Here is a 23,411-nt window from a genome sequence, read left to right on the forward strand (position 1 = left end):
GGAGGAAAAAGTCAAAGAGCCTAAGGACAAGCATCATTATACAGAACGAATTTGCTTTGCTTTATTAGTACAAGGGTTGTGTTAATAGAACTTGAGAATATAAGGATTTGATTTTCCTGTCATGCTTTCAAATACAAAATAATTGGTGTGATCAATGACCTTGCTAGAGTCATGCCTTGAATTTCAATTCGTTTTTACTGGACAGTCATTAAAGACTTCCATCAACTTAAATTGATCAGGTACAAATGTCTCTTTGAGTGGACGTCAACCAAGATGGGTTTTGTCAGTGACTGATACGGATAGTGTTCAGGGTGACCAATATCTGACATAATGCCAAAAAACAGTATATGTGATATCATACAACTAAATGAAATATCATGCAATAATGGTCATGTTCTAGCAAATCATAAACAGTTATATATATATATATATATATATATATATATATATATATATATATATATATATATATATATATATATATAATTTTTTATAATATTTTCAGTTAGCATGGGACACATTAAATTTATCAAATGTGACGGTAAAGATAGATTACAAAATATATCACAGTTTCCGCAAAAATATTTCAACTTTAATGTATTTTTATGTATATTTTATATTGTTTTTAATTCAGTTACATTATGAAATTAATTCAGTTATCTCTTGATATGAGTAGTTCATTACGTCAAAAGTCTTTAAGTTACTGAGTCTTATAGCTTCATTCAGTCATTCATTCATTCAGCATTGAATTAAATGTCATTATGTTTGTTGGTTGATTCTATTTATGGTTTAATTTATTGAAAAGAATAAATCTATTTTTACCTAAAAAAGGGCAGTCACTGTGAGTGATATAACACTACAATTAAAAGGAGACTAAATTTACGTAAAATTTACTCCAAAAGTAATTAAAATTTGAAAACATACCCTCTTAAATTCAGTCTTTTGTAATCATCAAAATGCATCTGGAACACCATGTTTTGGCCAGTTAATCTGCTATCTGCCTTTCATTTATTTTAAGCACTTTCTCAATCTTGATCTACCAAGCCAGACATGAACAATATCATCTCCATCACAGAATATTACATTTCTGTATAATAGCAGCCATGTCATCCTGAAGTGTTCTGATTGCTTTACTTTATAAGGCTTCAGTCAGAATGTATAGCCATTTAATGTTAATGGACACTGAACTGCGCCCAACATCTCCAAGCAGCTGATCTCTCTGATTAGATGGGTTTGCAGCTGTGGCCCTTCTGCCTGTGTCTGGACTCTAGGTGTTGTGCTGCATTCAGTTGTTGGTGCTCGGTGTTGCACAATGCCCATTTAGAATTCTCATTGATCTCCATCTCCATACACTGTCAAGGTTCCTGCCCTCTGTCAGATTCATTGTTGTATTGTGCTGCAGGCAGTGATTGCATTTGGCCATTCCCGAGCACGGCTATCACTTTCTTAGCCCGCAAAGCTTCTGCTTGATGACTCTGTTAACTCACCTGTAAATTGAAAAAAGATTAAGTGTAGAAACAAATTCACAGGACACACTGTGAACATGTTCTTGTTCTGCGAGAACCGAAGGAGGAGAATATTAATTAGAGCTGGGCATTCAGGATGACTTTTGTAGTTGTGTACTCCAACTCTTACATCTGAAAGTGTTTCATGCAGTAGCAGTTCTACGGTTTAATGTCAAATTGGTGAAAACTGTGTTATGTGTTGAAATAAAGTAAAGTGAAAGTCATTTTTTATTAAATTACTCTGTAAATGTCTTTGTATATTTTTTTTTCATTCAATGAAGAATTCATAAGACTGATTCAAACTCAGTCCGTTTTTTTTTTTTTTTTTTTTACAATTCATAAAAATAATTAATAAATAGATAAAGCTACAGTACACTTTTGCCGTTTTTTTTTTTTTTTTTTTTTTTTTATTCTTAAAGGGCACCTTATAAAAAATCCACTCAAGATGTTTGAACAGAAATGTGTGCTGCAATTGAATAAAAATTCATCCATTCGGAAGTTGCAGCTCATTTTCATTTAAGGGAACACACCCCTGAAAATGCACTTTTTAGGTATGCCCCAAAAACGACACTTTTCAACACATTATATAAAACAATATAAAGTGTATGGTATTTTGAGCTGAAACTTTACAGGCACATTCATGAGAACCATAAGATTAATATTACAACTTGTAAAAAGGGGCATAATTGGTGCCCTTTAAAAAAATAATTGCTTAAGAAAGTCATTTGTTCTGTAGGTGAAATTCTTTATATTGTTCTTTAACACAAAGATTTAATGATAATGATAATGATAATAATAATAAAGAAAAACAGAAGCTAGTATGAAAGTTAGACTAAAAGCCAGGCTAATTTTTTTCAGTTTGCATGTTCATATTTACACAAACATAGTTTTAATAAGCATAGTTTGAGTATTGTCACACCAGGCGGGACTTGTGTAAGCTGTTTGTGTGTTCTTGAGAACTGGCCATATTCCACCCATAATAACAGCAGGCACATGTGATTTAAACCAATGAGTGTTCCTCTGTGCTCTCGGAGAGTAAAGTTTGCAGGGCTGTGAGAAGTTTGCTTATTTCAGGCTCTGCTTCCGTCCCAGGAGGTCCAACATTGGCTGATTGTAGTCTGCTAGCTCTCAGCATGTTGTGATGGATGATGGTATTGTTATTCAGCATTTCTCCTGCATGCTTTTCTGCCAAAAGCCCGTCTCCTCAGATGCCCATTGTTCTGCATCCTCAGCAAGAGTCACCTCTATGCCGTGGAAATAAATGAGAGATAACAAAATTAAGACATTAATTACAGAGTTTATCTTTAGGTAATGCTGCACCTAGAGATGACTTCAGCGAGCATCCATCATGGATGTGTTGCCGGATCAGCAGACACGGGTCAGCATGAAGAGATGAATTATACATCACTGCTTACTTTATACAACTGTAAACGCCCATAATGATATACAGCCATCTGCTCTGTCTTTTCATTCCATATTGGTGTTCCTTATTCCTGAGATATGTTATATGTTACATGAGATATGTACGCAATGGTCCTCATTGATCTTGCTAAGCATAACTAATTTCCCATAACACTCTTATAGTGGCTCTTTGACATTGACCTTTGAGTGTTCCGACAAGCCCAATGGTGTGAGAGTGAGGAGGGACTGAACAACCAATGACAGATGGGTCAACCAAGTTTGACACACTTTAAGGTTTAGTCTTGTTCCTCAAGCCTACACCATTATTTGTTCTGACATCCCTTTTCAGAGGGTCTGACAGGGGTTGTCAGGCCCAGACAGGATGACACTGGATTTCCATCCATCCATCTGCATTTGAGAGGTAAACTAAGTCATGTTTAATATAAGTTACTATTACCAGGACAGAATGCCACTTATTTTTCGTTTAAGATAAGGATGTGTCACGACTAATTCATTTTATGCGGGATGCTTGTGTAAGTAATAATGTGGGAGGCATTATGTTTATATTAAAATCCGCCCTCTATAGCAGAATGTTCAAAAGTCAAAAGACTGCCACAGTGGAGGAGAAGAATTTAATCAAATTTCATCAAGAATCATTACCGCTAATGTATTTATGGAACATTTACGGAGGGAAAAAACGCACGGCTAAATGTGATAATTGTATGCCAAATGTGTATCGTGTCAACACAAATATGCACATATCTGTTTGGATAATGACCTAAGAACACTCTGAGGAATCTCTTGGAGATGCAAAGTGGGATGTTTTCTTGTTTTATGCAAAACGCTTTCTTCTTCCATGTGATCTGAAAACATGGACTGCACTCAGTCGCCTGGCCAATTATGTAATGTGGTTCCTTGGTTTAAACGGCAGGAAAGAAATCTCAGAGGTAGTTACACATAATGATAAGTGGTAAGAAGGTCTTTCTTGCCACAGTATTGCTGGCATTTGAAAGGCTGGCAAAGCAGACTGCAGGTACAGTGGAAGTCTGATCACAGGCAGGTGGCTAATGAAGAGCTGCCGGGAGACAGACACGCAGGCCCGCATGGGTGCGCGGAGTGCGGTGTGACGGCTACAGTGCTGCTTTCATCAGTCACGAAACCTGTGAGAATGCCATTGCGCTTAGTGGGATCCCTCCTCCTCGACTGGCGCTGTCTTGTTTTTCCACTCCAAAGGAGGCGTAATCAGAGTAAACATTTTAATTTGGCAAAGGAAATGAGAATCATTGTAGTTTAGCAGTTGCGATTGCTGGAAGACTATACAGGAAGAACAATTTTTATTTAATTTTTACTCATTTTTGTCTTTTGTTAAATATTCAGTGTGCTGCTCACTGTCTGTATGCTTGGAGATTTTCACGTAGCAATTGTGTTTTTTTTGGGGGGTGGGGTTCTGTGATGTTGCTCCTGAAAGTTGTTTCTTAAAAAAACTACTAGCAATTAAATTACTCAACAAAAATAATTAAGCTCAGAACTTTATTTGTAGTATTTACAATTGCATTGGTCTAGACATATCAGACCTCCATAATGCAGAGGCCGAAAGAGTTACCTTCAAAAGATTCCACATTTGACCGCTCCAGACACCTCAACACATTCGCTATCTTGTCTTGTACTTGTCGTCACTCACTGTAAAAATCAATGAGTTCAGTGAACAGTCAACTTGCTGTTAAGTGTTCAGGGTGACAACTAATGTATAGCAGCCCATAGAAAAAAACACTAATGAAGAATGTATGTATGATGTGCACTCTCCAGCCACTTTATTAGGTACAGCTTTTCGATTGCTTGGTAACACAAATTGCTAATCAGCCAAACACATGGCAGCAACTCAGTGCATTTAGGTGTCTCCAGACCAGTCAATCATAAATATTGTATAAAGTATTTATGGGCTCAGGTATTTTGGTTCTGTTCTGGGCAAAAACTCTCTTTGCATAGCTGCTTTTGTGTTGGATCAATAGCTAATTACTCCTCCATCCCCAGATCCTCCTCTCATTCAGTCAGGATTTGGTCTTCTGATTCCCCTTTGACTCTCACTCATTTCTAAAATGTGTACATTCAATTATTGAACATTAATGATATCTGCAATACATTTATGTTGGTTCTGTTCTGTTTATCCTTGGGGGTTATCGATGCTCTCCCTGCTCTTATCCATGCTAGGCTGCATGATAATACTGAAGGACCTTATATAGGGATACCATGATAGGGGTCCTATCTATATGGGTAGATGTGGATAAGCTAAGAGACAGCTAATGCGAGCTTGTCTGACATGCCCTGCCAGAATTAAGACTATGCTTGATGATTATTTGACCAAACTGAGAAATCTCTTTGTTGGCGAGCAGATCTGTGCAGAATTGCAGGCAATTGTGATTATTGGGAAATGCTTGATTTGTTGGCACAGATGGATGCAGAATCTCTGGTTTCCTGTCAGCAGCTGTATGTCTGCGCTTTAATGACAGACTACAGAATCAGTCTTAGGAGGCGGAAGCTAAATTATTAATGAATGCACATTAACCCCGTATTCATATTAAACTACACTAATGTACAGTGGGATATCAGCCAATATGTCTGTGTGGCATTCTTGGTGGCTTGTCAGATCAAAAGTGGACGTTTATGATGGATGGGGACTGTGTGTAAACCATCTCACACAAGCACTTGGCTGAATGGGTGATTCTTCAGGCAGATGAGAAAGTGTTTGTGGGTAGCTATTGGTCTTCTGTGACATTACTGCATTGGAAAAGACACGGTATGTTTGGCTGCACAGATCATTGGGCCCATTGATCACGCCTGGCATTTGAAGGACTTTGTGCCACTTTTCCAAGGTGTGCTTGATAACTTTTACCTGGGATGGGATGCATTGAATGGCTAACTTCACATTTTTTAGCTGGGGTGCTGATATGTCAGGGAACCAACTGAATTGACAGGTCAATCTAGGAAGAGTCTGTTCTCAAGCACTCACTCTACATTTTTTATGGCGGCAGCTCGGCGGATAACGAACAAGTTATGGGTGTCAGGGGGGAAACGCATGTAGAGTCCATCAATGGATCAAAACACAACTGTATCTTCACCCAGCCATCAATGAACGTCCAAAACACACTGTTTAGCAAGATGCAGTATGCCAGCTAGTTCACAGATGCTCCTCTAGTGCCGGCTGCCATTTGACGGTTAGATGGTTTCTCAGAACTCTGCTGGTAAATCTCAGTTTTCTACATGAATGGCTGCCTTATCAGTAACTTTCACACTGTTTTCTGATGATTTTCGGGGCCCTTCATTGGTCAGATGCACATGGTTGTCAAAAACCTGTGACAGGTTTAATAAGGTGGGAAGAATTTAAAGTTGATGCAGCTGATTTATCATGTAGCCTAGAGCACATTTAAGTTATATTCTGGGTTAAGTACAGGTTAAACTCAATTTAGATCAGTGTAAATGTTTTATCAACTTGTAAGTCCTTTCTTTTGTTTTATTTTTCTTTCTTTCTTTCTTTCTTTCTTTCTTTCTTTCTTTCTTTCTTTGCAAAGATTAAAGTTATGGTGAGGTCAGTGTTATTGTCAACTAAAATGATTTAAAACAGTTTTAACAAGCTGTTAATAAAATATCAGTTAAATTAAATAAAAAGTGAAAAGTAATTGTTTCCTTGGCAGCCAACTTAAAATAATTACAGAATAATTACTCTAGAATGACTAAAACTAAACCTGAAAAATCTAAACAGAAAAATATAAAAAGTACAAACAATAAAATAAATAAATATAATAGCATGTTACAAAAAAACTAAAATGAAAACTGAAAATATACCAATTAAAGCTAATTTAAAATATTAATAAGTTCCATAGAAGTATAATCATAATACTAAAATAACACATAGTGAGACCATTTTTGAACGATTTATATACAGAAATGTGAAGCTTATATTTTATATCACCAATTATATTAATTATTCTGTTAAAATGATTTGATATTAGTTGATTTATAAAGCTGTTTAAATCATTATTTTACAGCTTTTTTAAGATTTTACAAGTTTAATATTGTCATGGCAATTAAATGTTTGTTATACAAATGTGTTATATCTGTGCACAGAAAAGGTTAGGAAGCATTTTTTTAGCATGCAATATTGTTTGTCTTGTGTCTGTACTAATGAAACAGAATATTTTATCTTTTTAAATCCATTGTTACCCAAAGTTTTGCCTTTTTTTAAGAAAAGAAGGACATTATGCAAGTTGACATTCATTTTTGTGGTAATTAACATTATAGCATAAACTATCAATTGAGCTTAACTTGTACTGAACTGAGTATTCTTTAAGATATTTCTTCTTAAGGTTATTCTTTCTCTTATGTTTTATTTTTTTATTTTTTTACAAAGAGCATTAGCCTCAAGCATGGTAACTCGGAATAACATGGAATTTTCAGCAACCGTACCAGAACCGTACCAGAGTGATTTTCACAATGCATCACGTAGGTTGAATTTCAACTAGATTTTTAAAATAAAAAAAATGTGTCTGGGATCTTTGGAACTTTTTTCTCAATGGCACCATATTTATTAGGACACGTTGGCAATCCAAGGCCGAGATCTTGCCCTGGGCATGGAGCTTTGTTTGTGGGGAGTCTTCATTGCATGCCATTTAACTTATCAAAGCTGTGACTCTGGTTTGTTGCCGGAAGACATTTGAATCTGTGTGGCCAAAGGTCAGGGATGACAATTTGCATCTTAAGGGAAGAATATGCAGGTTTATATGATGGATGCAGTTGTGAAAATGCCTTCCTGGTGGCATGCCTGAGGGACGGTCTCTGTGGTTTTTTAAAATGCAAATATGTATAAAAGGAAATTGTTAAAGTGCTGTGAAAAACTCTATGTATTTTAGTCATGTTTACTGTCCATTTTTAGTGCATTTATCATCTGCAGTTATGTAGATGAATCTATTAAACTGTTGTTGTGGATTTACAACATTTTTAATAAAATTATTCAAACTTTTAAAATCTTTGATTGGACTTACGTACCTGGCCCAGGGAAACTTCAAGATATAGTTCACCCAAAAATTATGAATTGCTAAAAATGTCCTCACGCTGAAGCCAATAGATTTGGAGAAAGGCATTACGTCATGCTCACCAATGGCTCTTCTGCAGTGAATGGGTTTTGTCAGAGTGAGAGTCAAAACAGCTGATATAACCACCACTGTAATACACATGACATTTCATCTTATTTCTGTTTATGGTCGATCCATTTGAGAATCGGTTTCTTGATGCAATATCATTATCAGAAGTATCAGTACTTTAAGATTGATTCCCACCATTTTCTCCTCTCAACTCTCGGAGAAACCGTGAAGAGCTGCTTTGCGTTAACAGGAAAAACCTCTGGCAGCCTCGAGTGCCATCATATCTTGCTAACAGGTTGAAATTGTAGATTATTACATGAACCTCTGAACACGATTTCGATCAAACTCTCGTCCATCTCAAACTTCCTCTCATAGCTTCAATTGCAACCTGCCAGCGAAAACGAAGTCTCTATCTAGAAAGACATGCTCTTAATGAATTATTAATCAGAAATCCATAATATTATGCAGAAAATAAAATGTTTTGAGTCTCATCGCAATTTGCCATGCAGTTCAGAAGTTCCCTCTTAATTGTGCCTTCCAGTCTGATGGCTAGATATGGTACTTCATCACATCTTGAGTAATCCCATCTGGATGTCCCTGCCTGACAGGATGGGGCATGCAGCTGCATTTGTAATGTTGCATATCAAGCTTCTCTTCATTCCCCGATGTGTGCTGGTCCTGGTTTATTTCACTCTCTTACTGTTAAGGCCGGGATGGGAATTATTTGGTTTGAGTGACTTTTTTAACTCTCCATTCCTCATAGCTGCCATAGTTTTTTATTGTATTTTGTTTTTATGTTGTCTGTTTATAGAAATATTTATATTATTATATTATTTGCATTAACTGTATTCTATTTGAGTTTATTGGCAAATTACCATATACAGTGTTTTACTTTAAAATGCAATTAGAAATTACATATTATACTTTGAATCCCATGTACTGTTAAAAAATTTAGGTCTGTAAGATTTGGCTTACAGACCTAAAGCCTTCCTTTAGTTGATCGAAAATGCATTGAAAACTATAATATTGTTAAATAAGGTTACAGTTTTATATACGTAGATTTTGATAAATACCATGTTACCACATCAAGGTTTTGAACCCCTTTAAAAATGTGCATGAATCAAACTATTTCCTCTACATTTTCTTTGTCTGCATACAGCGTGTTTCAAAGCAACGAATCAGTCTCTTTCCTGCACCAGAGTCATTGTCTTTTTATTTCCAGCATCCAGCACTAACCAGGATATTAACAATTACCACAGATCCACTTGAACTTTCGCTAGCTCCTGTCCCATTACGTCCGAGACCGATAATTACTTTCACATCTGAAACTCAGTCGTCCGAGGGCTCATTTCATAACCACCTAGGCTGACACCTAGGGAGGGGGAAATTGATTTTCCTGTCAGAAGGGGCGTTATGATAGGAAATCTAGCTCGCCGTGGCTGGAGACACCTGCTCTCTCAATGGCAACTCTCCGGGGTACGGAATCTAAATTAAACAGTTTTAAAGTGTCAGTACAAGGATTAAGGCCCTCGAGGGGCCACCTAGGCTGGGTGCTGCTTGCTCCATCGTGCCTGTGTTAATTTGCGAGGGTGGCATATCAGGGCCAGGGTAAAAACGGAGCTGTCAGTGCTCCGGGCATAATCACAGGGAGAAGATTTTCTAAACTCGGCCCTAAAGGCCACCTGTTCTTCCAGCTAGGAGAAAAGTGCCGCTCTCGGCCTCTGATTGAACATGTTGTTTAAGCACAGCATCGATTGGACAGAAAAATGGATGGGCCGCGGGCGGCACGCGGGAGGATGGTTTGGACAACACAAACACCGAGGTGACAGGAGGGTGCGTTAGGGGCCACAGCGTATAAGGATGCAAGACAGTGAAAAATGAGCCATGTTGGGCGGCCCTTTGCCTTTCACTCTGTGATTTAAATGGAAGAAATTTTCCTCCGGACCATTTGCAACCACCTCGTTTGTTGTACAGGAGCACCTCCAGCTGATGGTCATTTGGCGGCATTCTGACGCTGTTTTCCTGCCATCAGCGGGCCGCGCGGCAGTTCAAACAAAATGAAACACATTTGTCACTCTGCATTCTCGCTCGCACATAATGTCACCGGTGGGTCGGAGTGTTAACTACCACTGGGTCTTTTTTAACAAGAAAAATATGCCCTCCTGCCATGGTCTCGGAGTTGGAGTGGAGGGATGGAGGCTCTCTGGAGGTTGAAAGTTCAGCTTGGATAATCAGTGGATTGAGGAGCTCATTTCGAGGCAGCAACAGCTTTTTTTGGCGGTCTGTGTTCGTAAGGGCAATGAATTGAATGGAAATGAAGAGTGATTAATTCTCTCTAGTGGAGGCTGCTGAATCCTTGACAGTCAGGCTGCTTGAAGAGCATGAGATACTGAAAAAGAAAGAAAGGTGAGTGTGGACTAAGCCCACCGTTTCTTCAGATTCTTCAGGAAACGGTGTAGGTTAGCAGGCGCAAAGTAATGCACAATGCACAATTGTTTTTTCCAAGTCTAATATGCTTGCTTTTGTAATTAAGGTTACACTTTGTTTTTGGAAAATTAGATAAAATGAAGGGTTTATTTTAAGGTTATCTATCCTAGTGTGATGAAATATGAATATCTTGGTGCTACTTTACATGAAGGTTCCATTTATTTACGTTTGTAACTATGCATACATGCAACTATACAATTAATATGAACTTACAAAGAAAAATACATCTAAAGCATTTATTAATCTAATGTAAATTTCAAACACATATGAATAGGTTATTAAAAACTAGTCCAGTATCCTTTTAAGCTAAGTCAAGTAACCTTTATTTATATAGATTGTTTCAAAGCAGCTACACTGTAGTAAATAGGAAAATAACAATCAGTGATGCAAACTTATTCAAATATGAAACAGATTCATCTTCTGTTGATTCACTTAAGTTTAATAACTGCATTATAAAAGTGCATTCATTATTAAATAGTTCAATTCAGCTGTATAAGCAGCTGTACAGTAATGAGACAAAGTTGATTCAGGTATAAAGCAGCTCTACGGAAGAAAGAAGAATAGTGTCATCATCCAGCTCAGTTAAGTTTTGCTCTCATCCGATTGTGTCAGTGCTGTCAAATCAATAAAATTACTAAATATTAAAGCGATAGTTCACCCAGTTTTCAAAAGCCACTGACTTTAATAGTATTTTTTATTTTATTTTATTCTCTGCTCAACAGAAGAAAGAAGCTTAAAGAGGTTTGGAGTAAACGATGACAGAATTGTTATTTTTGGGATGAAATATCCCTTTAAATATTTTTTAAGTACCCCTTTTAAGAAGTGGGTAAGAACCCACATCAGCTGGTAGAAATGTTGAAAAATCCTTGGGCGAAATAAAGATGAATACTGTAACAAACGTATTACACTTTGTTAATGTTAGCATTAACCAACATTAGCTAATGGGAGCTTCTTGTAAAGTGTTATCAATATCTTTAAGAAAATGTGTGCTGAAAATGGTACAAGAGCATATTAAATAGAAACTAGCATTGCACATGTATTTAAATTCAGTCGGGCTAGATCCTTCTTGCCTCGTTCAGCAGTGCAAAAGGAAATTTGTGGAAGCTGCTCCGCAAAGCCACCGGTTCTATTGGAAAGAATGCACATTACATTAATCTGACTAATGATCTATCACATTGAATAAATAAATCTACAAGAGCAATAATGTATTTTAATAAGAAATGCTAAAGGCCATTTAAATGAAAAATCACCTCTCAAAACTGTTAAACCACAGAATAAATCAGTTTTTTTTTTTTTGAAAATTGTTGACAAAGGGAGTCATTTAAGGTTGATTTTAATAATTGATTGTGTGGAAGTGCTTTAAAAGATGCTAGCTGAATCGAAAGACGAAGGGTCTGATGTGTCTGTGTATGGCTCGGAGCTTTTGTTTGGTTAATCTTACGTATAAGATCTGCCACATTAACCTAACGCTCGTTGTGATGGTTTGATAGACAGTCTAGTTAATGGTTGAACTATCTATAGACTATAAATCACTGATGTTATTTCTGTAGCCTGTTGCCAGTTTTGAGCTGAATAACATGCAGCCTGTTGCGTGTTGTGAAATGTCAGTTTTTAAATCATGCGATTTGGCTCCAGAAAGCTCATAAAAGCAGCTGTAATTTTCAGTAATTAGCAGGGTAATTTCCTCCCCTTTCGCCTTTAGTTTCAAAAAGAAGTTGCGCTGAGAGGCAACAGTTTTGCGGCTAATTTGTCATTCTTCTTTAGCCACTCTGCATTTGCACTTGTGTCATCTGTCTGTGCAATCTGCTAGTAATTCGGAAATGAAAGAACAGCTGTCCTGAAAGGAGACTTAGAATGCCCTTTTTATTTTTTTTATTTTTTTTGAAGTGGACAATAGTTCCTGTGAGCCACATCTACATATTCTCTTTCCAGCAATCCAAAAGGATCTGACCATCTTGTGGCCTAGAATGAAACTGCCTAATTGAATTGCTTACTTAATAAGCCAAATGAATCAAGCTTTCATCTACTATTGCTGTGGTACATTGACAAAGCACCATCAGGTTCCTGTCTGAATGTTTATTACCCACCACAATACACTGTGTGATTGTAAAAGCACTTGCTGTTTTAATGGCTCTTGTTTGGTTTTATAGTTGAGGAAAGCACAGCAGATACGACTTTCCTGTCCTTGTCACTTCATTTGTGATGTGCTTTTTTATATCTGTAAATAAAGATTCTCAAGATTCAATAAAGGCAGCTTTTCACTTAACCCATTGAGAAGTGTTGTTAGGTGCCGTGTGTAGAGATTATTGTGAAGTACCCGAAACAGCATTTAGATGAATAGTTATCTGACAACTCGCTATTCCAATGAAGTCAAGAGTTATATATATCACAGTACAATACATAATGTCCGTTGTAAACAACAGACAGTATGATACTGTTAAATAGTAAAAGAGTTGTGGATGGTTTGCCAGATTTGAGTGTTAGGAAAAAAGGCAGGTGTCTATTTCAGTTGTGGGTTTGCCACAGGACATGTATAAATCATCACTGTGGCTTGCGGTTCTTCACTGTGGGATCTTCTGCCAGACCCTGTGGGGTGAACAGACTGTGACCTGGGTGCTTTGGATCTTGTAGTAAAGAATGGGATTTGCCATGGCAGCAGAGACAGGAGGTCATGGAAAGTGTCCTGTGTCTCTTTAGTTTTTTCTGACCTCCTTGTCCTGTGCTTTCATCGTGCTAGACAGTGAGATGAGACAGGTAGGCCGCGGGCCTGGATGCTTTCGCTGGTGTCGGGGTGGAAGTTTTCATGTGTTGGTTTGCAGCAGACACTTTGAAGCAGTGCTGGAAATGGGGACACTGTTGTAGCTTCCTCAGGATGTGCTGAACCTGAAACACTCTGTTCCCAGAGTCCCTGCCTTCCTCCATAAGTCAAAGAGTTCCACATTCAGAGCCAGCATTGTGCCAGTTACATCAGCAATGAGAATGCAGCTTTGAATGCATTAAATTCAGATTAATAATATTGCACTGTTTGGATATTATCTATCTATCTATCTGTCTGTCCCTCCGTCCATCCTATCTGTATCTAGTCTTTTATGTTGCATATATTTGATCAATTTATATATTTGATACAGTAAATACTGTAATAGTTTAAGATAGTATTACAATTTAAGATAACTGTTATCTTTGAATATATTTTAACATTTAATTTGGTCCTGTGAAGCTGAATTTTCAGCATCATAACTCCAGTCTTCAGCATCACATGATCCTTCAGAAATTTTCTGCTCAAGAAACATTACTTAATTATCAATGTTGAAAGCACTTGTACTGCTTAATATTTTTATGGAAACCGTGAGACATATCATTTGTTTCTCGATTCTTTGATGAATAGAAAGATCAAAAGAACACAATTCATTTCAAATAGAATTTTGTAACAACGTGAAAGCATTTATTGTCACTTTTGATCAATTGAATGCATCCTTGCCAAAATATTTTTTTCTTGCCTTACCTTACTTAACTTTGGAATGGTAGTGTATATATTTAAATAAATTTTCCATGCTTAGTTTTTATTGTAGTTTAATTTATTTCAGGTAACCCCATCTCAAAATGTCACATAACATAAAAAAAAATATATATATATTTTTATATACAAGCTGTTGTATCTTGTCCTGAATAAGCTACACAAGGACTACTCTTTGCCGCAAGTCACATGTTTGGCTGTGCTAGACATGGCCAAATCTAACTCTGGCTATAACCATTAAAAATATTTACAATATTTATACAGTATTAAAATGTATTTGAGCGTTATGGGGTTTTGTTCAAATGTCTGTTAGATTCTAATGTAGAGACTTCCTTCTTTCACAGTTCTTTCCAAAATGATAACAAAACAGATGCAAATTTACTTTAAATATGTTAGGTTAGCGGTAGGAAAGGGCTCTTTAGGTGGACCTGTTGAACTGAGGGTGGTGAGTTTAATTCTGCTGATCTCAGTGTGGTGTCTGTGGAGAATAGCTGTCTTTCCCACAGCTTAGTTCATAATTATTTACTCATTAATTGGCTGCAGACATTGGAGATATAGGCTGGCAGCTTCGCACCTTCATTACCTAAGCATGCCTCTATAATGACATCCGAGAAAAGGAATATGTTTTAATTAGCAATGTTGTAGTTACTGCATCAGTGCCGCAGTGCTTTGTTTAATTTAAACATAATTCAGTGATTTATTTTTGCTGTTCATTACCAGTCAAACTCTGAAGAAATACCATAGCGCTACCATAGTACAGTGATGTATCAGATGGCAATACAATGATGCTTTGATATTAACCAGGAATATAATGGAAAACAGATGTGATTAGTTATGAATTACTAAAGATTATATTTACAGTGCTAAATTATTTTTGTGTTTTAAAGATGACACCCTCATGTCATTCCAAAGCAGAGAGAACTATCCCTTAATGTGATGTGAGCATTATATGATGGTAAAGGTAATCTAAAGGTAAAAAAAATGACACATGAATATGCACAAATTAAAAATGAAATAAAAACCTCTAATAATGGCTTATGAGCAATATCGTACCTATATACTGTGTATCTCCGATATATACCACAATGCTGAATGATCTTATTCCTAAGTCATGATATTAACACTTCATAGGTACCTGAAATAATATTATTGCATTCACATAATATTTTTTTTGCACTAGCAAAATAAAATAATTTGTGTTAGTGCAAGCTGGTTGTTTATAGCCTTTTAAGAAATATGAAGACTCTCTCAGACAGCAGAAATCTTTCCTGGATCAAGGTAGTAAGTCATATCACCATCATCTTGGCCTTTTCTTATGATTTACAGAAGCTATTTTGTCAGTTAAATTCTATTCAGTTTGGCCGAAAAATCAGAGGCTGCATGCATCACCGTCGCCATATATTGGATCCCAGCATTCCTTCTTCCGCACAACACCCCACTGAGCCGGTAATTGCACCATTCATGCAGTGAAAGGACAGGGCAATATTTTACAGTGATAAACACCACTTACTAACTCCACTTCCCTTCACATTAGCATCTGTGAACCTCATAGGTTTCTCCATAAGGGCTGCTAGAATGATTTGATTTACGTTTTAGCTGGTAGACGGGTCATTTTGTTGGATTCACAGTGGGTTTTGAGCGTCGATGAGAAACACTAATCTTGATGTGGTAACAAAACTGCCATTCGATCCTCCAGCCGGCTTACGGAAACAGGTTGCTAGCTGTTAACGGTGTATGTTTGCTAAGGTAGCACACGCTCAGATGATGTGTTTGAGGAGAACGGCAGAATGGTTGTCACTTGAAAGGCTCTTTGGAGCAGCGCATCTCCCTCAGATGATGGAGGCTTGATATCGCAGCTGTCTGCACTTCCATCATTTCAGTGAAAGATCTCCGGTAGGAAATGCTCTGCACCTTGAGTCAGGGAGATTGAGCTGTTAGTCACGCCACGGCTGCCCTCACTTAACTAACATCAGTGTTCAAACTGAGCGCTGGCTTCTCTGGCAGAGTCAGCCCGAGCCTGCGGATGCCTGTTTCTCTGCTTTCTCTCAATAGGTGTCGGCTCTGTTTTACATGAATAACTCGACTTGATATTCAGCACCAGATTATAGCACCAGAATTGGCATTTTGGGTATTTGGAACAAAAGTTCTGTTTCAGAAAACTTTGCATGTTTATTTTATTTTACTTTACTTTATACTGGCCTTTTAAAGTCCACATGAAATCAAAATTGACTGTTTACTTTACTAGCGCACATAGCTAGTCTTGATGTGAACAATTAATCCATGCAAGTCAATCCACTGAAAAAAAAAATAGTTTTAGAAAATAGTCTTGGAAATCTTTAATCAAAATCTGAACATTTACATCCGCTCTGGAATGGCATTCCTTTTCTGATGATGTCAGTTTGATGGTCTGGGCTGAATATCCTTAACCACGCCCCTTCATCTGTTAGTTTGCTATGAGAGAGAGACAGAGAGAAGGGGCCCAAAAATAAAACCACGACATCTATTCAGTATTCCATTTGGAAATACGTCACTACACTGAAATAAAGTTGGCAGCAACATCCAGTTCACACGGACTTTAAAGCATCAAAAAATAAATAAATAAATAAAATACAGCACCATCCCAACTGTAAATAATGCCTAGAAATGACAATTCTCATTTTTAAAATGTATTTACTATAATTTTCTTTACTAATGCTTTTGAGCTATTTGACACTTTTAGCAAGTTTTGGATTTATTTATAATTTATTATTGATAATATTGCTCATTTATCAATTTTACTCATGATTTCAGTGTTGCTAGCAAAAGAAGCTTATGCTTTGGTCTTGAAAGCTTTGCTAAGAATCAGTTGAAATTATGAAAATCAGTATATAAAATCAGTTTTATTTTATTTCTTTTTTATTGAGATTTTCTTTGTAAGTTTTGTTAAACAATGCTATAATATAAACAGTAAACAGCTACAGTAAATATTTCACAGACACTTGTCAAAATATGTTGTCAGAAAATATATAATTTTTGTTTGTCAGGCTGGGTAAAATTATGTGCCAAGCAAAAATGTGAACTTATGGCCCAAAAGGCTTGCAGAAGAAAAAAAAAAAACATTGTTGTGCCCTTGGCCGTGCAAACATTATTCCACAGACGTCACCTTAAGAAACAATTCCCCTCTGAATAGTGCTTCTGTCTTTGGCTTAGCAATCTGATCCACTCAGAAATCAGAGAGCGATATAAAGACAGACATCCCCACAGGAAATCCTTCAACCTTGTTTTCATCAGCACCATCGGGAACACAGGGACTTATTCTTATTTGAAATGGCATTCAGTACTGCAAAAATTAATAAGTCAATATTTAGAGACCCGCGATAGAACTGACTCTTAATTTTCGTATATTCTTTTGCGGAACAGAGAGCATGACGTACAGCGAGCGCAGCGGAGACGTGTCAGGTGTTCCAATGCAAATCAACGATTTGCGACGATCAAAGGCCTGTTTTCCTGCCTTTCATTGGGAGCTCATATGGCTTCCTCATTTTAGACCTTTTTCGGATTTTTATGCGCTGAATAGCGGTAACACGGAGATGCCGCTTGCACTTTTCTCTCACTGATTGCTCGAGGTCTTCAGTGCATAGGTGTAGATTTGTAGATAAATATCCTGACAATTATAATAATACCATTCAATTTTGACATTGTAGGGATATTTTTTGTCCCCATGAGGAGAACAGCTTATAAATCATTCAGAATGCCATTTTCTGAAAGTATAAAAATGCAGAAAGTTTTGAATGAGGGTTAGGGAAAGGATAAAGTGATAGAAAATAGCATCATTTGATCATTTTTTTAAATTCTAATTTAATTGTAGAACTGCTGTTCCAAATTATTTTTTTATACTTTACATTTTTATTTCAAATATTACTATTCCAATATTACAAAATTATCATTAGTGTTACTGTTGTAAAATTGATTTGAAATTTAAAATTAAACGTATTTCTATTGTTCTTTACTTAAAGTATATTAAGTTTGTGCTACTTTTATGGTTACAGTATAGTTTCACATCAAATTGAATTTGTATACATTACAAAAAAAAAACATTTTTTACATTTATATTTATGTAATTTCTTAACTAATTTAAATAATGGTTCTTCCAAAGTAGTGTAAACCATCCTTTCATAATGTGTACACTGCATCCTTTTATTCTTAATTGTTTTTTTTTAATAGCCAAAAAATCTCCTAAAGTGGGACTTTAGTCTTAGACTTTAGTTTATGTTTTACACCTCTTCGCTACAAAGCATTTTCTTTCTCTTTTATTTATGTTTTTTTATTTTTTTATTTTTCTAGGAAATGCGGTCTTGCTTCACAGGGGGTTGTTATATACCTAAATGAGACTCATTTCTCCTTTCGAATATTTAGAATTAGCATGTGAAAAACATAGCAAGCAGGATAAAGAGAAAAAAACACATGAGAGATGTAAAAATAGACATCGAGTTATTTTCAAAACGAATGAAATGCAACTGTAATAGGATACATGTATACATACATATGGACTAAATAAGTATTCATAATATGTGCTGGAGCTGTGCTACATCTGATGCTGAAAGCCAATAAAAGAAAGCTCTTGTGTGTAAATTGCCATGTGCTCTCAAGCAGCAAAGATGTATATCACACTTCCTGCATGTCAGAATCTAAATGACAAACCACGGATAACACAGTTTTTTTTTTTTTATCTTAAATGTGCTCATACCGTCACCCGGCGTTCTGCAGCACTTCAGTGATCGTCCAACCGAAGCAATGAATCCTGGCAGACGCTACTGACTTTATGGACCAGGCTTTAAAACCTTATTTTAGTGCCATGGCTTTTGCTTAGACATATTTCGCAGTCACACACACTCACACACATGGCGACACTGAAGCCAGATGGAGTATAAACACTAGCTGCTGAGCACCAGGCTTCTCGCCAGTCAAATGTGATTGCCATCAGTGGCAAATTAACAACAAATTAAGCAAGCGAGTTGGGTAATTATACAGTCAATCAATAAGACATTCTTTACACTGGCAGCAGGTAAAATTCTGCATTAATAGCAAACTGGAATGAATTAATATTGATTAGAATTTCCTTTATAAGGAAGAACAACTGTTAAATCCCCACAAAATAAACTACTGTTAAAATTGTTTTTTTTTTTTTTTAAGTGTCATACAACATATTCCAGACAGACTTGAAGAAACGATTAATTTAATTTTGTGCAGAACACAAAAGGAGAAATTCTGACATTTTGATATATTTTATTTAAATGTGTTTTATAAATATATGGGGACAGCCCATAGGCGTAATGGTTTTTACACTGTACAAACTGTATATTCTATGGGCCTACACCAACCCTACACCTAACCCTAACCCTCACAGGAAACTTTGTGCATTTTTACTTTCTCAAAAAAAACTCATTCTGTGTGATTTATAAGCGTTTTGAAAAGAAATGGGGACATGGGTTATGACCTCATAAGTCACCCTCTCCTTGTAATACCTGTGTCATACCCATGTCATTATACAGAGTTGTGTCCTGATATGTCATAAAAACAAGAGCACACACACACACACACTCACACAAACACACTACAATTCGAGAGTTGTGGTAAGATTGTATTAGTTAAGATTGGTTAATACATTAGTTAACATGAACTAACAATGAACAACTCCACTGTTCAGGATTACTTACTGTTTTGTTAATGTTAACTTATAAATATACTAATGCATCTCTTCACATTAACAAATTAATTAGCTAGCATTGTGGTTAAAGCATGTTTAGTTAAAGTTAACTAAAAATGAACAACACATTTGTTCAGCATTACTTAATATTTGCTCATGTTTACTTATTCATATACTAATGCATTAGTTCATCCATCAGTTAACATAAGTGAACTATGCCTGTAGATAGCTTTATTAAACAAGCTTTAATTATAATACAGTATATACACAGGTTATTTAACAGCTAACACACACAATGGATAAACAATACTAACTCTCCAATTTGGGCACTGATTTGGGGTATATGTAAATTTGGAAACCATCTAAACATCAACTGATAATGTTTCTCATGTTTGTAGACATGTTTATTAACATGACTTACTATTAACAAAGCATTATTTAAGGGAATTTGTGAACCTTATTGTAAAATGTACACTAGTCCAACATTAACTGATGTTTAACTAACATTTGTAGACTGTTTATTAACATGACTTACCATTAACAAATCATTTACTAAGGGAATGTGTGATCCTTATTGTAAAGTGTACACTATATCAACATTAACTGATGTGTTACTAACATTTTTAGACTGTTTAGTAACATGATTAAAGCATACCACTAACAAATAATACAAAACAAACACGCATACAGTAGATTTAACAGTTCTGTTCCTAGTGTGACAAGTTTTTCATGTTACACAGAAGAAAATGAATCATACAGGTTTGAAAAAAAATGTGAGTAAATGATTAAAGTAAGTAGCAATAATGACTTTTATGTAATTATTTTTAGGCTTTAAAGCTAGTTTTAAAGCCACAACTATTTTGAAGTAATGATGTTGATTTTAGTCTCTGAAATATGAATTATGTTTCCCCAGAGGGTTTTTTTTTTTTTTAGCACAAATGTCTCCACAGCACATAGTTTGTCAGGCAACTTGTTTGCGTCATCACGTCCGCTATGATGCATGGAGAATGGAGCTCGCTCACACTCTGGAAACGTTAAGTGACTGAGTGTCATTTATTCTTTTAATATAGCATAACATTTCCAGCCATTCGTTACAAGTGGATGAGCATTGCAATACTAGCCCAGTCTACACATCATTTTGTCATAATTCAGAATGATTTTATTTCGGACACAACACAGTGCCGCTGTTTTAAATTCATACGCGTCCAAGCAGCCTTTGAGACGTGGGCTCAGGTGTAAAATAACAGCTGTGGTCTACTTGTGGGAGGGAAATGCATCTCAGTCAATGAATGACTTCAATGAGAAAACATGTTTGGGAAGTATGGAAACTGTTTATTGCTTCATTGATCCTTTTGTATGCTGTCTACATAGCAATGTGCGGTTCTGTGTGCGATGTCAGATGTGAGGCCAAAACAGCCCACATTCTTCTCAGGTCATCTGAGCCGCTTTAATGGCTCTTTATGAGACACGTTGGTCACAGCATATGATAATTAACAGAGTAGTGCCCCATCATTTTCTTGTCATTTTACCAGTTTCTGTCTGAAGCATGACAGCAAAAGCCGTGTAATTGGGTATGTATATATAGAAAGATAGAATACTTAGGCCTGTGTATTCTATAGTACTATATTACAGTATATTTAAAATGTATTTTTATTCCTGTGATGCCAAAGCTGCATTTTTTAGCATAATTTCTCCCATCTTTAGTGTCACATGATGCTTTAGAAATCATTCTTATATGATGATTTGTTGCTCAAGAAACATTTCCTTTTATTTTCATTGTTGAAAAATGTTGTGCAGCTTAATGTTTATGTGGAAACTGATACATTTTAATATGAAAGTTTAAAAGAACAGAATCTGTTTAGAATATAAATGTTTTGTAAGATAATAAATGTCAATTTTGATCAATTTCAATCCAACCTTATTAATTATATTTAAAAATTATGCCATTAATTATGCAATGAGTAATTCATTTACTGAATTGTTAATTAAATAAGTATGTTGGCTTTCCTTTTAATAAGTAAAGATATTTTAATGTTTAATTTGTTGTCATGGTCAGTAATATTGCATGGAGCCGAACCGGTGTAGACTCACAGGAAGAAATCCCAAGTTGCCTGTGAATAACAACAACTAATCAAAGACTTTATTTCGCATCTCCTCAGGGGTGAGACTTCATTTTGAGCAATAGAAGAAAGGGGAAATTAAAAGAAAGAAAGTGTCAAAACAAATACTGGGTAATGTTTTGTAGGGAGAAAAGGTACTCAAGATTTTTATGCTACGATTCATGTTTTGTAATGTATAACGGATGCTAAAGATAAATGTTATTTAACCCCATATAAAGTACAGGGTTAGAAATGCTTAGTTCAGTCACCTACATAAAGGATATTATCCGGTAAAAAGATACAGTCCACTGTCAAACCAACATACTGGAAAACTGCTCTCTTTTTTTTTTTTTTGAGACCTGCAAAAATTGAGTTTGCTTGTTTTGTCACTTATGTTTTTGTGAGCGCTTCCTAATCCGTGCAACAAATATACAGGTTTGGTCTTTTGAATCAAATATAGTACAAACATTAGGACACAAAAACTGAACAGTGATCCTCAAATCTGGCTTGTGAGATCCACTTTCTGCCTCAGTTTAACTCCAACCCTAAACAAACAAATCAATCCACAGATTTGTGGATCACAGGTCTAGAATAATATGAATATTATTTACCAGTTAAATGGGTCATATAATGCTACATGCACTTTTTTCAAGTTGTTTGAACTGAAATGTGTGTTGGCAGTGTGTGTACACAACCACCCTAAAATGATAAAAATCAACCAAGTGTTTTATTTGTAACCTCGGTAAATGTTTTCCCCTTTCTCAAATCGAGCCATCTGATTAGGTGACGTCACACGGTCGGAGGCCCCTCCCATGATTGTTTGATTGACAGCAGCGCTTCAGCACAGACTGGACTTGTGCCTTACCTCAGACCCGCCCTGAGTGAGCCGTCATCAGTCCGACATGCAGACGAGCATGACTCCTAAGTGATTGAGGTGTTTCGATGTAATAATGAACATACTGTAGCAGTAGTCATTTACTCCCGACATCTGAGCGACTGAAATCACAGAGGATTAACTTACGTTTGGATCTGAGAGAAATGCGTCCTCGATCTACTTAAATGCGTTTGTTCGTGCGCGAATCAATCATTTATGATCCAGCCTCACCTACAAAAGCAGTGAGTATAATGTATTTTGATGAATCACTGAAAATCGCATTTCCTAATAATGTTCCTAGCAAGTTTCACTATGAATGTTGCTAAAGAAAACAGTCTCATAGAGCAGCTGGAAGAGAGGGGCGGGGTCAACAGAGCTTATTAGCATTAAAGGAGAATTCCACAAATCAGCGTGTTTTGAAAAGAGCAGTTTTTACAGGGTAAAAAATAGTTTTTTACACTACCATTGAGAAATTTTAAACAAACTACGTCACAGAATTTTCATCAAGACCCTAAAGAATCATATCAACTTGTGGAAAATTGCCTTTAATTCTTAAAAGGCAATTTTAATCTTGTAATCGTTAGAGAGTTTGATTCTTAACCCTAGGGTTGTGGGTTTGAATCCCGGGCCAGCAATACCATGACTTAGGTGCCCTTGAGCAAGGCATTGAACCCCCAACTTCTCCCCGGGCGCTGCAGCATAAATGGCTG

At 36.2% G+C, this 23,411-nt stretch overlaps 1 protein-coding gene across 4 annotated transcripts in view; it reads left to right on the plus strand.

Annotated features, from left to right (window-relative positions):
• Positions 1-23,411, plus strand: part of LOC113058367 (cell adhesion molecule 1-like) — a 183,806-nt gene that overhangs the window by 72,322 nt on the left and 88,073 nt on the right. Inside the window, exon 1 of one of the 4 annotated variants that reach the window (XM_026226201.1) lies at positions 22,340-22,943. The exons of the other annotated variants lie outside the window; for them this stretch is intronic. Within the exon in view, the coding sequence (XP_026081986.1) occupies position 22,943 (1 nt within the window). The 5' untranslated portion in view covers positions 22,340-22,942. Of the gene's footprint in view, positions 1-22,339; positions 22,944-23,411 lie in introns of those variants that run through there. 4 annotated transcript variants of the gene reach the window in all.

This window comes from Carassius auratus, chromosome 40, assembly GCF_003368295.1.
Source record: "Carassius auratus strain Wakin chromosome 40, ASM336829v1, whole genome shotgun sequence".
NCBI lineage: Eukaryota > Metazoa > Chordata > Actinopteri > Cypriniformes > Cyprinidae > Carassius > Carassius auratus.